The sequence below is a fragment of the Scardinius erythrophthalmus genome (genome assembly GCF_964197995.2).
Source record: "Scardinius erythrophthalmus genome assembly, chromosome: 14".
In the NCBI taxonomy this organism is placed as follows: domain Eukaryota; kingdom Metazoa; phylum Chordata; class Actinopteri; order Cypriniformes; family Leuciscidae; genus Scardinius; species Scardinius erythrophthalmus.
The window spans coordinates 21,435,449-21,450,711 of record NC_138234.1 but is presented as its reverse complement, the minus strand read 5'-3'; the positions used below and the strand labels follow the sequence as shown (position 1 = coordinate 21,450,711).

General features: G+C 38.4%; 1 protein-coding gene across 1 annotated transcript in view; it reads right to left on the bottom strand.

Annotated features, from left to right (window-relative positions):
• Positions 1–514: 514 nt before the first annotated feature.
• frem1b (Fras1 related extracellular matrix 1b) overlaps positions 515–15,263 on the bottom strand; it is a 27,533-nt gene continuing 12,784 nt past the window's right edge. The window contains exons 19-37 of the mRNA XM_081384147.1: positions 14,114–14,299; positions 13,495–13,691; positions 13,187–13,412; positions 12,542–12,686; positions 11,902–12,043; positions 11,193–11,388; positions 10,254–10,518; positions 8,515–8,929; positions 4,846–5,047; positions 4,629–4,773; positions 3,752–3,881; positions 3,606–3,678; positions 3,370–3,519; positions 2,649–2,926; positions 2,499–2,546; positions 1,414–1,593; positions 1,119–1,234; positions 948–1,033; positions 515–869 (exon numbers count right to left, since the gene is read on the bottom strand). Of these exons, the coding sequence (XP_081240273.1) occupies positions 673–869; positions 948–1,033; positions 1,119–1,234; positions 1,414–1,593; positions 2,499–2,546; positions 2,649–2,926; positions 3,370–3,519; positions 3,606–3,678; positions 3,752–3,881; positions 4,629–4,773; positions 4,846–5,047; positions 8,515–8,929; positions 10,254–10,518; positions 11,193–11,388; positions 11,902–12,043; positions 12,542–12,686; positions 13,187–13,412; positions 13,495–13,691; positions 14,114–14,299 (3,377 nt within the window). The 3' untranslated portion in view covers positions 515–672. The remainder of the gene's footprint in view (positions 870–947; positions 1,034–1,118; positions 1,235–1,413; positions 1,594–2,498; positions 2,547–2,648; positions 2,927–3,369; positions 3,520–3,605; positions 3,679–3,751; positions 3,882–4,628; positions 4,774–4,845; positions 5,048–8,514; positions 8,930–10,253; positions 10,519–11,192; positions 11,389–11,901; positions 12,044–12,541; positions 12,687–13,186; positions 13,413–13,494; positions 13,692–14,113; positions 14,300–15,263) is intronic.

The window sequence follows — 15,263 nt, the reverse complement described above, 5'->3', positions numbered from 1 at the left end:
TATATATATATATATATATATATATATATATATATATATATATATATATATATATATAGTTTAAAAAAAATGTATAAAAGAAATATCCCCCGGACCCACAATACAGTAAAACTGCACATTTTAGAGTGACCTTTTATTGTGGCCAGCCTAAGGCACACCTGTGCAATAATGATGCTGTCTAATCAGCATCTTGATATGCCACACCTGTGAGGTGGATGGATTATCTCGGCAAAGGAGAAGTGCTCACTAACACAGATTTAGACAGATTTTTGAACAATATTTGAGAGAAATAGGCCTTTTGTGTACATAGAAAAAGTCTTAGATCTTTGAGTTCAGCTCATGAAAAATGGGGGCAAAAACAAAAGTGTTGCGTTTATGATTTTGTTCAGAGTATATATATCATAAAATCATAATTAATATATTTAGCTCTCCTTAACAGTTTTATTGTTGTAACAATTAATTCACCAGTCAAATTATAAAACATGTATACAATCCACAAATAAACAACTCCATAAAAGGTTACTCTTTTTATCAAATTTATTTGATGATCATATTTATTTTAATAACACATTAAGCATGTCATTGGAAGCTGAAATAGAATTATTCAGTGCTATGACTGCTACAATGTATTTTAAATCATTAATAAAAACCATTATAAAATAAATATGTGTTTTAACTGATTTCTGCAGGTGCTGAACAAACGTATCTGTGTTCGGATCCATCAGTGCAACTTTTAGGAATCCATATCTTCTGGTTCTGAGCTAAAACACAGGCAGAGCTTGTGTGGATCTCATGATCCTTCCTGATTTTGGAGAATTTCAGTGGTTTTCCATCTGTCCAGGACCACTGCTTTGGACCCCCCATGAGCCCTACACAATAAAAGGGGAAAGTTTACATTCAGTCCTTACAAAAAAGTACCACACAGAATATACGTCTCGTTTGCTTACCAATCCAGAATGATTGCCTTCCAGCAAACTTCCATATCCACTTCATATCAGTCTTTGAGTGGATACTTGACAATTGACTTTCAAGCCTAAATGTTGAGTCATAACATTAGTATTAAGTAGTGGAAAAGGCAAATGCGTATGAATGCATGCATATATAGAGATATAACATACAGCATGCAAGCATGTTGTGCGCTGCTCCAGCTAGCAATACCAGGCCCCAAAATATAACAGTTCCTCCTGTAATGAGTCCAGCCTTTAGGACAACCTATACTAACAGGCTTCTGGGACTTTAAAAAGAGAGGAAAGTATTATGTAATGAAAGCTCATAACATTTGAGAAAGTATGAAGGAAAGTTCAATAGAAACTTTAAATCTATATTGATAGATAAAACATACAATAGGATGTTCTCTTTTTGATTGAATAATACACAACAGCTGATTCCCAGTGTAGGGATAAGCTATAATACCTTGTGTTGTCGCACTCCTGAATCAATGACAAAAGAGGCTGAGTCCCGCTGGGGAGTTTCTACTGATTCAGCGTCAGCGGCATATCCCGGCCAGGTCCAGATGGGAGTGATCTCCAGTTCAGAGTGGACACGAGGAGCTGCCGCCTTTTCCTCTATTCTCACTGGGATCAGTCCATGGAACTAATGGATGACAGAATTATCACACATTTTGAGTCCTGCACATGGCACATTGATGATGTATGCATGCATGTGTAAATAAATAAATAAAGGGTTAAATTATATTAAAATATGAAATGTTATAGATAATATTCTAAATATTGAAACCAGTAGATATAATAGTATTAATAAATAAATAATACCAACAATCAAATAAATAAAACTAACACAAAATGCAAAATTAAAATATTAAAAAAAATTCAATAGTATTAATAATGTTCTCAATACTGAAACCAATAAATGTATCAATAAATATTAACAAATAAATAAAACTAACACTAAATGCATAATACTACTAATACTACTAATGCATAAATAATACGACAACCAAATAAATAAATAAATAGTACTAATAAATAAACACACATAAAAAATTGTAAATAATAAAAATAATACTAAATAAATAACACTACCAAATAAATAAATAAATAAATAAATACTACTAATTGCAATATATAGATATTACTAAGAAATAAAAAAATCTATAAAAAAAACAATAAAACAATGCCACTACTATAATTAAATAATACTACAACCAACCAACCCAAATAATAAATTAATAAATACTACTACTACAAATAAATAAATGACTAAAAAAAACCAATGGGTGAATAAATAAATACTAAGAATTAAATAAACAAAGAAATAAAACAATATTAAATATTTAAAAGTAATAAATAAATACTACTACTTAAATTCTTAAAAATAAGACAACCAACCCCCCACCCCCCTCCAAAAATCTAATACTAAACAAACAACACAACTAAATTAATAACTACTTTCTAAAGACATAAGTACAACTAATTAATAAACTCTGAAGTTTAGTAAAGAACAAAATTGGAGGCAGAACCAAAAAATATAAAACTTACTCTCCAAACTCTTTCTTGATTTCTGTTGTCCACCTCTGACATATGTGCCTAAAACCACGCTCAGATGTTAATATTAACTAATAATAGTAATATCATTATTTGAATACCACACTAGATATTAGAAGAAGTAAATGTTGTAGCTGAGGTGACCTGGGTCACTCTGTGTCTGCTTCTACCCAGGATCCTCAGCTGTCTTTGGCCTTGACTGTGAAAGTGGTCCTGATGTTCTCCCACGCTGAAATGGCTGAAGTGAGTGCGATATGGGACGTCCCCTCTAGGCGGATAGTTCTCCCAAAGGATTCCGCTCCTTGGGTCTGGAGTGTATTCCTCTAGTAGTGGTGGTTCAGGCTCTTGAACGTAGGGTGGGCTTTGGAAAGGATGTTGCTTCTCATCTTCTTCAACAACAAGGTCATCTGGATTACACTTGCCTGGAAGAAGGAAATATTCTCAGGTTATATATATATATATATATATATATATATATATATATATATATATATATACACACACACACACACACACACACACACACACACACACACTATTGTGGCCAGCCTAAGGCACACCTGTGCAATAATCATGCTTTCTAATCAGCATCTTGATATGCCACACCTGTGAGGTGGATGGATTATCTCGGCAAAGGAGAAGTGCTCACTAACACCTATTTAGACAGATTTGTGAACAATATTTGAGAGAAATAGGCCTTTTGTGTTCAATGAAAAAGTCTTAGATCTTTGAGTTCAGCTCATAAAAAATGGGGGCAAAAAAGTGTTGCATTTATAATTTTGTTCAGTGTTGTTCATATATATATAAAAAGAGCAGAATGTGGGCTTGTAGAACAACAAGATTTTAGAAGAAGACTTCTTTCTACCATTTCTTGTATCCACAATCTCAACTGTGGCCTTGTTCCTCTGTCCCAAAACAGCATTTTTTGGAGTCTTCAGAACCACATCAAATTTCTCATGGTTTTCTTCTAGTCCATCATCTTTGAGGTAAATGTTCCACATTTTGACATGTACACCTATACACAAACATAAAGCACAGATTCAGCATATAAAAAAAATCTAAAAGTTAACGTAAACAGCTGAAGTTTGACGCAATAACCACCTGGATCAAACTGTACGAGACTGGCAGAACTGTGGGTGAAGTCTTTCCCGACTTTAGCTGTTCCCTCTTCCACCTGTTAGATAAAAGTATTCAATCAAACTCCATCTATGTAGGATAGTAAGTTTAGATAAGCTAGTTTAGCGCACCTGTATAGCGATGTACGCCGGATCTTTGCTGTTCCCACTGCGCACCACCTGCACAGATAGAGTCCCTGCATACTCACAAACACGATAACAGGAAGCAGACAGCTCCACACGAGACCACCTCAGCTCCATCCTGTTTTGGCCGACCAAAAATGACAGAAATTACATTGGGACTGAAATTATTTTGTCTAGAATTCAGATAAATTCCTGATCAGTTTTGTCAACTGTCCTAAATCTATATTTTTATAAAACCCTAAAAAAACTGTACCAAATAACCCACTGAATCATTTAATAGAAAAACATATTGATAATAATGTTTATTTTATACGTTTATTTTTCTATAAATTTATGTTAATATTTTATTACATTATTTTATATATTTATATTGTGTAAAATGCTGATAATTTTACCAAATTAATCACTGAATTCCTAATTTGACAGAAATAATATAATATCATCATATACATAAATATATTTTATATTATTGCAGTCACACACACACACACACACATATACATATACATATATATACACAGTATATATAGTGTAAATAAAATGTTTTTTTTTTTTTTTATAAAATCACATTAAGAATTCAGTGAGTCATTTGGTAAAATTATTATCTTTTTTTAAAGGTGCATATGTGTAATTTTGTGTCTGTTTCAAGTCTAGGACCTACCCAATGTAAATATATAAATATTATATATATATATATATATATATATATGTAAATATTCTAATTTAAGAAATATTAATCTCTCTCTCTTTTTCCATTGGAAGTGTACTTATGCACCTTTAACATTCAGTAACTGCACTGTGCACATGTTAGTGAAAGTTTTGCAAGATATCTAAACAAATGATCCACAAAAGAGGATATATGTACACTTCAGGAAGCATGGAGTTTCCAGCAGGGTCTGTGACTTGGAACTCAAAGCTGTCTGCGGTCACTTCCATATCTGCAGGAATGACATAGCGCACTGCTTTCTGGTCCAGATCCTTCTGGGTAAAGCGTCCTTTGATATAGGCACCTATATCAGGAAGAACATTCATTATAATCTAGACACAATCTGTGAATATTAACAAGTGAGCCGTGCACCTGCCTGTGAGAGCATTTTCAAGGTAACCGAAGTGTGGAGGCCTTGTGATTGTGAACTCGAGTGTGTCGTCGGGACTGTCTGGATCTGAGGCTTTCAGTTCTTTGAAGGTGATGTAGATGCCCTGTTTGCCATCTGGAAGATTCTCCACTGTACTTGGAATCCCTTTGTTTACAATACTGGGTGGTGTCTTGTCCAATATCTCTATCTGTGAAGATATAATAGTTCAGTATAATCTACAGAGAGCGGCCATTTAAACTGCTTTCATGCTGCACTACCACTAGAGGGAAGCATTAGAGAATGCAAGCGATCATTTCACAGCCATTGCTCACTTTAGTAGTTTAAATACTGTTAAATATTGTCAAGCGCATTTGTCTTTTTCTTATATATTTTTTTTTAATACATAGGTTATTTGAATATTTATTTCTTCATTAATTATTATACATTTTGTTTATTTTATTAATTAATATGAAAATTCTAAATGATAAACAATCTACTTTTCTAAATAAGATTAGTAAAAAACAAAGGTTATTATAAATAAAATATAATTAATATATAATATATTATTTAGGGGAGACTAGGAGTCACTTTTTACCAGAATAAATATTTCTCAAATCACTGTTGTTTAAACAGTTTAAATACGTCTGTATCTGCTTTGTCCTTGCCATACTGATTTTTGAAACGTAACTACACACCTTTATAATTTATTTCTATTTGTATATATTACATGTTTTATTTTATTAATATTAATACAAAATTTCACGATGAAAAATATCTATGTTTAAGTGAGATTTAAAACTAACAAAGCACAATATGTATATATATATATATGTGTGTGTGTGTGTGTGTGTGTGTGTGTGTGTGTGTGTGTGAGAGAGAGAGAGAGAGAATGTATGTATGCATGTCCACAAGTACTGACCAATAAACTGCATATATGTGACCCTGGACCACAAAACCAGTCACAAGTAGCACGGGTATATTTGTGGCAATAGCCAACAATACATTATATGGGTCAAAATGATCTATTTTTCTTCTATGCCAAAAATCCTACCGTAAATATATAAAACATTTCTTTTTGTGAGTGAATGCAGCACAATCACAAACATAAATGGACAACTTTAAAGGCGATTTTCTCAATGTTTTGATTTTTTTTGCATCCTCAGATTCCAGATTTTCAAATAGTTGTATCTCGGTCAAATATTGTCCTGTCCTAACAAACCATACATAAACGAAAAGCTTATTTATTCAGCTTTCAAATTCAGGCTTTTTTTTTTTTTGGTCCAGGGTCACATATGTATAACATCAAAACATAGCCTATGTGACAACTTGCCCAAATAAAAATGACAGTTTTGACATAAAAAAAATATTTTGAGAACAAAATTAAAACATTAATTTAAAATTCAATAAATGACATTCAATTAAAACATTCCTTCACTTGTTTACCAAAAAAAAAAAAAAAAAAGAAGAAGCTAAATATGACAGTTTGGAGGAAAGAATTCACAGAAAATATTCTTATTTAAGATGGTTTAAAAACACTGCCATCAAAACCACATTTGTATAATTGACTAAGAACATTTTCCTCTACTTTATTTAATATGAATGTTTAAAAAATGTTTTTTGTTTACTAGAAAAATCGTAACTCAACTTAAGGCACCTTAAAACACAATGTGTGCCATTGTTGTGTGGTATTATCACATGTAAATTCAAGTGAGGGGAGGAATAGGCCTTTATATTATTTATGACCATCCCGGTCTCAGGGGTCGCGCGGTTAGACAAGCACGCGCCTCATTTAAGCAATGCGCGGCAGCGACTTCAGCCAAGTGACGGTGTGCGCGCTCCCGCGGGGCGCGAACAAAGTTTTGGGCTGCTTCACCTGTGCAGTTGGGAGTTTTTCTCTCGGTAGCACAGAGCTGGATGTGCTGGCCAGCGCGTTTGCCGCCTCGCTGACCGCTTCAACGGAATATTAAATTGTGGCGCGGGCCTCGAGAGAGCGACGCTGTGACACAGTGAATGGCACCGGACCTGCACGAGCACCTGGCCAGCAAAGCCTCTCAGTTTAACATGCAATACAACAGGGAACGCATTGTTAACCCGTTGCTCTCTTGCTGGGCTTAGTGGGTTGTGTACAAGCCGTTTATTTGACAGCAGTGTTAACTCTTTCCCCGCCAGCGTTTTTTATTTATTTATTTTTTTAAGTTGCCAGCCACCACCAGCATTTTTGATAATTTTTGCAAAATTTTCATGGTCCCCGGAATGTTGTTGTATGAATATTATCTAAACATGCAATATATCAAAAGTAAGAACAGATCCGTTTTATCCTAGCTTAATGCTTCTATTTTTTAATCAAAACTTGAATGTGGGTAAGCTTTATAAAAAGCACAAATTTGAGCAAAAAGCTGATAAAATCTCATTTTTGTCAAATATTTTGTCCAGATCGTATTCAGAATGATGATCAAAACACAGATGGAGTAGATTGAGTCAATCAACACCCCCAAAGCTTCACAGTCCTATAGCTTGTCCTGGGTCAACATTTCATTCAGTCACATTAGGCAGTTTTGGTTTATATGCGGTTTTATGTTGATGATCGTGTTATGTTACATATGATGTAGTTTAGGGTGACCATACGTCCTCTTTTTCCAGGACATGTCCGGCCGGGATTTCGAGATCGCCCAAAATATCCGGGATTCGGCTTTTGCTTTCTCTTCGCCATTCATTTTGTTTACATGCACACCTTTTGATTCAATAGGCCTGAATTAATTCCGATTGGTGAATCTGAATGTAGTGTTTACATGAACGCTAATGTGCGTTTTAGCATTGCTAAGAAAATTCCTGTGTTTTCGTCTCGATCGGGATCCGAGTGAAGCAGAATGCATGACCTACAAAGCTGGCACGTACGTGTCAGTGTCAAATAATGTAAACATAATGAATGGTGACTGTAGAAAGCAAAAGCCGAATCCCGGGCATTTTGGCCGATCTCGAAATCCTGGCCAGACATGTCCTGGTTAAACAGGATGTATGGTCACCCTAATATAGTTTGTTTCTGCTTCTTTTTCAGCTGTTTTCATCAGGAGATTCAGTACTCTTTCAGAATAGCGCCCCCTACTATGTGAAACAGTGAAAACACAGAAAGTTGGAAATTTCTGAAAGAGTTAACTAGGTTGCACGAAAGACATAAAGAAACTGTAAGGTAAACTATGGTATGACGTGGGAACCAGCCTCATAATTCATTTGTTTATTATGATTTTAAAGACTTGTATAAGAATGAATGATAACATTTTGTGCCTTTTAGTGTCTATTTATGAGTCTATTTATATGCTAAACCCATAAAAGCTGACACCTCCACCTTTATGAGTTACATATACATTTAAAATTAGGATTTTCCTCATCAAAGAGAACGGAATCAAAAAATGAATTTTATTATCCTGCACTACACAGATTTTTTGATCCCTAGAAATAGAACGCTCCTCTTCTTAATGCCACCTGCAATCACTAAGGTATTTTGAAGTATGTTTTTTTTTTGTATGCATGTATGTAATTTTTGTAAGAGGTTGCAGTAAACATCTGTATTTTATAAAGTAAGTTGTTGTAGGTCTACCTATTTGCATACAGTATTTAAGCATATTTCCCAGTTTTTATTGGTTTTGGGTGAATTTCCCCAAATAATAAACAGCCTACCTGTATGTTAAAAACAGCAGGTTCCCTCTTCAGCTGTCCATACTCCAAATAACCTGCGTTAGTTCCATCAGTAGGCTGAAAGGTGAACCTGTCGATCTTGGCTCGTCCATTTAGATGATGGTAAGCTAGATCCATGTTGTTGATGTCCAGTTGCGTGAAATGAGGCTTAGAGAGGGGTAAACCTTTCAAGAGCAGCTTTCCATATTGTGGGCTTTGAATAACGATGTAGGTGAGATTCCCTAGAGCTGTGTCTGGATCAGTCAGTTTCAGGTCATTAGTGGAAATGGTCTTCATAGAGTTCTCTGTGAGTTCAAGGCCTTTGTTGATAATCAGGGTTGGTGGGATACGGTCACTGTGTTCCACAGTGAAAAGAATAGTACCGCTTCTGGACGTCACACTGTTGGTAACTACAAAGCTGCATGAGAGAACATATTTTGCGTCATAAAAGAGGTAGAAAAAATTCTGATATATGAGAGTAAAATCCTTTGGTCACATTGCTTATAGTGCAGTTTTATTAAAACCATTATAAGCCACTCGGATCTAACCATAACCTTTGACCATAGTAAAAATCACTGTAACACATGGCCTCATGCCTTATCGCTTTATTCTAAGGTCTTGTCAGTGTTACAGTATGTTCTGAGCTGCTATCCTCACCCAACATGGTTGATGTGTTGGAGCAGAAAGACAGGACAGGGAGGGGTGCGAGCCGAGTCCCCATTCCACCCTCTGCCAAGCCAATCTGCCTTCCAACACATATTGCCCTGAAGCTGATAATTGCCAGCCATGGTAAACAACACGACTGCCACCTCACAGTAGACTCGTAAAGAACACGCAGGTCCACTCTCACAGCCAAACTGGTGCAACATCTGGCATTGCCATTGTCCCATATTTGCTCGGTAATTGTGCCCAGGGATCCCTGTCTCTGACTACACCTCTTAGAGTCGTATAACCAATTCCAGGCTGAGTTATTACTCTCTTAATAATGGCCATTTATCATCAGCTGTCACGGAAGAGCAGAGGGAGACACAAGGCTCCCAGAAAAAAACAGTCTCTCCGTCTCTTTTGGCCCCTGCTGTCGGCCTAGAGTTTGACACACAGGTGTTTGCTCAGGTGTCTCTCCCGATCAAGGAGACCGGCTGTCGCATGCTGCATCTTTTGCCTCGGATTAACACAAATACAAGCTGTGAAGATCCAAAAACCATTTCAAACAATAAGTCTGTTAGATATTATGACCAAGTTTTTCCCTAGTCTCTTGTGATTGTGTCGGAATTGCTAATTGAAAGTACTCAGGGCCCACATGACTAACGCTGTAGTGTCCATGTGCTGTGATTGGACCCCGTACCACCCCATGCTGTGCTGACTGAACACATTGGCACAGACTGCTCCGTACCCTCTCCGAAGGGCCACTCGCCCCTCGTCAGGCTTGGCTCAGGAAGGTTTGTTTTGCTCCCAGATGACCCAATGATGAAACCAAGCCAGAGTTTTGGGTGTCAAAGATTCACACGAGAAAGGCAGCACAGGTCAACTGTACGCTCTGACTAAAGTCAGCTTTCTGCCAAATTGGCTGGAAACCCATGCAAACGAAGCAAAAATGATTCTTTTTGTTTTTTCAGTCTCTTGCTTTTACATCATTTCTAATTTCGTATTGAGGTTTTGCCGTCTATGGGCTAGACCAGACTGCACAATAGACAGACACAGATAGATAGACAAATTTAAAAAGAACAATGAAAACCACTGACCTGAAAGAATCACGGTCAGCAAAGCGGCTGTTGTCATGAGTGTAGCATACCCGGTTGGCAGCCACATCCATCTGGGAGAAGGAGAACACTGGAACCCCTGGACTTTGGACCATGTGCAGGTGACCGTGTTCAGGTGGTACTGATACAGTGTACATGAGCTCATCTGGCTTGCTTCCACTGTCTGTGGCCATCAGAATGTCAGTGGTCAGAATGACTCTCTCTCCCTCCATCAAGGTCACAGGTTTAGTGATTAGAGCAATGTCACCTGTACGTGCCAAGTAGGTCAACGGTGTTAAAGAGGCATATGGCATATATATATATGTGTAAAGCTTTGAAAAATGTAAGCATGTTAAGTCTAAAGGAAGTTGTGTGCAAGTAAGCTTATTGATGTTGTGTAAGATGTGTTCGTGACAGCAGGGACAGTACTGGGAACTAGGACCTGGACTACAGATGTTTGGCCCCAGCTCTGTTAATTATTCATGCTGGGCGTTTAAAGGTGGCTCATCCTTTGCGGCAGAACATTCTCACCTCTGTTCCTCCAGGATAAGCCAGAACAGAGCCAAGAGGACAATGGCTGCCATGCTTCAATGTTCACCCAACTGGCAAAGTCATTTTGGCCATAGGGAAAGCCAATGTTTTTAATTATACATGCACAGATTTAATCTGTCAACAAAGTTGTTTTTCTTGGACTTTGATTGATGGAAAAACAAAAGCAGCGATCACTGAGTCACAAAATGTAAATCGGTCTGTCATTATAGCATGCAAATGCTATAATGTCACAGGATTTGGACAGTGCAGTCTGCCGAACTTCATAACCGTGGAGCTTCAAGACTGAAAACTAAATGTAAGGTGTGAGCCTATGTTAAAGTGTTGGTTTTGAGCCACGCTGAGTTCCTACTAGGTGTTTAGTTATTTTATTTTGTTCACAATAAAACTTACCCTTTTGAACAGTGTGGACAGAGATGAAGAAACTCTGTGGAGGTGTTCTGTTTTCCCCATCACTGAGAACAAAGTGAAACCTGTCATGGCCTTTGAAACCGTTAACTGTAGTGTGAGTGTACCATAGGCGATTCATCTCCACATCCTCCTGGCTGAAATTCTGACCTGGACTCAGATCAATCCATCCAGCTTCTGTCTGCAGAAAATCACATTATTTCATACAATCTTAAAGTATAGAGTATGTCACACTAAAGGCTGGGAATGGAATACACTACATGACTTTTGCCCGGGTTTTTGAACTGATTTGAATTCTGGAGGGGTCGGCACTAGTTGCAAAATGCAAGAAAGAGACAGTCTTCAGATTTTTGGCAGTAGAAAGATTTTGTAGTGTATGATAGGCAGACTCCAGTTTTTTTTAGCTTCAGACTATGATTCCAAACATTTAGGATATCAAACATGTTTTATATTTGAGCTGATTTTAGAACATTTTCACTTGCCCTAGCAATGAGGTGCATGTTTCTGTGTGAGTTTGTAGTGTTTGGAGTGACCTAAAAAGGAGTGTATGATGCCCTCTGTAAACATTTACTTAGTGGGCAAGTGCGTGATGTCTAGTGTTTTAATCTGTTCAGATTCAGAAGTTCTATTCACAATCATGTAGTGTATTCCAGGCTTAAGGAATAATGTAATGGACTATATTTTCCTTGCTAACCCTGAGTTGAAGGATGCCAAATCTGGGACCTGCATTGAGGATGTAGAGAATATGATTGTTGGGGGTGTCTTGATCCTTTGCCTCCAGCACTACACTGGAGATGACTCTCTTCTCCAGGGCCTCAACCTCAACACCTGCATTTCTGAGAACAAAGATCGAGACGCTTTGGACACTTAAGGTACTGGTGCCAAGCCTGCATGCTAAAATCCGGAATCCTAAATAAATAAATACACAAACAGCTGCTTCTAAAAGGAAGCAACACAAGCAGAACGGGCCTGTTATCCTAATCCATGAGGACTTTGAAACAAAGATGAAGGCATCTGCCAAAAAGACACATTACTTCTGCTGTTGTGGAGTTTACATGCACACCCTCAGATCTTGCTGATCTTAGAGGAAGAAGATGGAATAAAAATTAGCAATTTACTCAAGGATGTTAAGTTAATTCCTAGTTACTCAGTCAGGGAGACAGATTCCCCAGCCACATGTGCAGTACAGGTTGTGTTTGACCCCCCTTCCATAAACCCCAACCAGGATTGGCCTCCCCCTTCTGTTCCTGTCCAGTCTCCACCACTAAAATCCCTCCCCCGTTCCCGCTTTCATCCGCCTTTTTGGCTCTGAATTTATCCCAGGGCGTCCTTACTTTAGTAGCCATGGCTTTTCATCATTGACTGGTATGATGCGGACACACGCAGTCCCCTGGACTGTGCGCCCACCATCTGTCAACTGTATGGTGAAAGCGTCCTTGAGGGTTTCTGTGTCGTCATGCATATACATGATCTTCATTCCTATGGATCAGCACAAGAGAGAAAATTTATATTTTAGTAGATTAAGCGTTTAGTGACATTTAGGATACTACAGTCACTAGGCATTTGCTTCCTTTGACTGATACAGCTAGTTCTACCACTACTACCAAGAAGGACACCAGTTTACACGTCCCATTTTGTCAATGACCTGCTCACCTTCGTTTCAATGGCTCTTTATCACTCGCTAACAAGCAAAGCTGTGCAGTCACCAAGTACCTCATGCACGGTGACATAATTGTGCAGAGAGCAGTTGGAAAGACTTTGCAGATGAAGCAGAAGCACCACAGGCACACATTGACCTTTGTCTACTGCAACATCTGTTCTGCAAGCCTGGATACCCACAGTGAAGGCACCGAGGGGTGGCTGGACCAGGGAAGTGACACTGTCCTTACAACCTTCCTCAAGAAGCATATAGTGGTACCCCGGAAGTTAGGGGATGAAAAGTTTGTGGTACTACAGATCACATGGATTCCAGAACTGACCTTGTTGTAGTTCCTGTAAGGTGAAAGACTGGATTGCTAAGGTTCGTTGGAGGACCTCTGGGTTCATGTTTTTGTAACGATTCATCTCAACACCATATATGCCATTGAGCAGTGTGCCATGGGCTGGGGGAACCAGGATGGACATAGTAAGAGTTTCTGCTGGAATATCAATGTCCACTGCATTTAGAATATCAGGACTGAGGTCTTTCATCCCTCCCTCCATGACCTATCAAGAGGTGAAGGGCAAGACAATTGTTAGCAGACAGCTAGATTATAAGATCATTTTGTCTCTAAAAAATATATCTTACTGTGAAGTTGCTAAGTAGCAGTGATGGGGTCTCATCATTGGTAGGGTTGATGATGACATAGAAGGGCAATGGTGCTGATCTCTGAATCCCATCACTGACACTGATGGTAAAGAAGTCTGCTGTAGGCTCCACACCCTGGTGCACCGACTGGACATAGTTGATGAAACCCAAACTGAGGTGGAGCTGGCTGAAAGAAACTTTATTTATACAATATGACTTAGTTGTCTGAATGATAAGGTCTTATACCATTTAAAAAGGACACAACAAAATAGGCAAGTAGGACATGTTCCTGGATTAAAGGAATAGAGTTAGGGATAGTGGCTCAGGGCTGATGAAATGCCATTTCAACGCTTTCAAAACAATATTGGACCCCAATGACATTCATTGTATACAAAAAACAGACTTTTGTTTATACAAAAAATAAAGTCAAATGGGCTTGAAACAAGTGAGAACAGGTCACTGATTAGCGTTAAGTTTGAAGTCAGGGATAGAGGACAATGTTTGTTTGACAGGAATGTTGTTCCATGACCAACAAAAGATGTTAATCCATGAACACGTCTTGCTTGGCAAAAGTTACAGTCATTGGGTATGTTTACAGAGCCTCAGGAATACTACTGACCCACTTGGAGTCCAGCGTTGCTTTTCTCAAATCCAGGGGATGGAAGGGTGTTCTCCAGGAACCCATATTGTGGAGGGGTCACCAAGTGAAACATGAGCTGGTTTGGATGACTATCAGGATCGGTGGCCTCCAACACCCCCCCACACAGACATGCACTGGCACCCTCATCTACCACAAACATGTTACCTGACGGAACAATATACAGCATAAAGTAGTAATATTAGCAGTATTTTAGTGAGCTGAAAGTGCCTTCATTGAAGCATGCTTATATTTTTCTTCTCAAGAGCGTGTCTTAATATTTTTCTTCTTCTTCCTCTAATTTACAGGCAGCTCCCCTCGCTCGCACTTTCCTCACACCTACTATGCCACCTCGCTAACGCTCCCTCTCTTCCCCTGCATTCTCGCTCGGCTCTCGGCCAGCCCGCTGCCACCTGGGTGTTGATAAAGCCATCATGCCAATGCTTACTGGCATCTGCTTCCATTTACTGCACTGATAAATAATGAATGGAGAATGGGCACTGATGAGGTTGTGCTTGGATAGAGCTCGGAAACAAGGGGAGGAATTAATGACCGCCAGTCTGGAGTAAAAGTGATAAAACTTGTCCCATAGCAAAGCAAGAGCTGGATTTTCCTCGCGTTCCTTTGCTTAAAGCTCTTATGCCAACCCAGTCTTTATTCAATGCAAATTAATTAAATGACTACTTTTTCCTCACAAACCAGTCTATATCTACTACACGGAGGCAAGATTGGAAAATCCTCCTTTTTTCTGACGGGGATTAACCGAATTAGGAGATTATAATTGTGATTGAATGAGAAAAGGGATAGAAGACACTATGGACGTGTCGTTTTTTCCAAATGCGGGACTGTCCATTGTCTTTTCCTCAGTGTCCCTATTGTCCAATTATTCTCACAGGAACATGTATCTCTTTCTACTGTGCTTTTTCGCCACACATGCTCTGCTTTCTCTCTATAATCCCAACCAGCTGTGTGTACGTCTGCCGCCCCTCATGCACTGACGACAAGCATGCAAGGATTTCCTGTGAACGTCCCACCGGCACCTAGCTACCGTCTTCTGCTCATTGTCTTGCTCTGGTCACTGTTCTCCATTGATAACTGCAAAGTTTCTGGCATTAAGAGTGAAATCCCCATC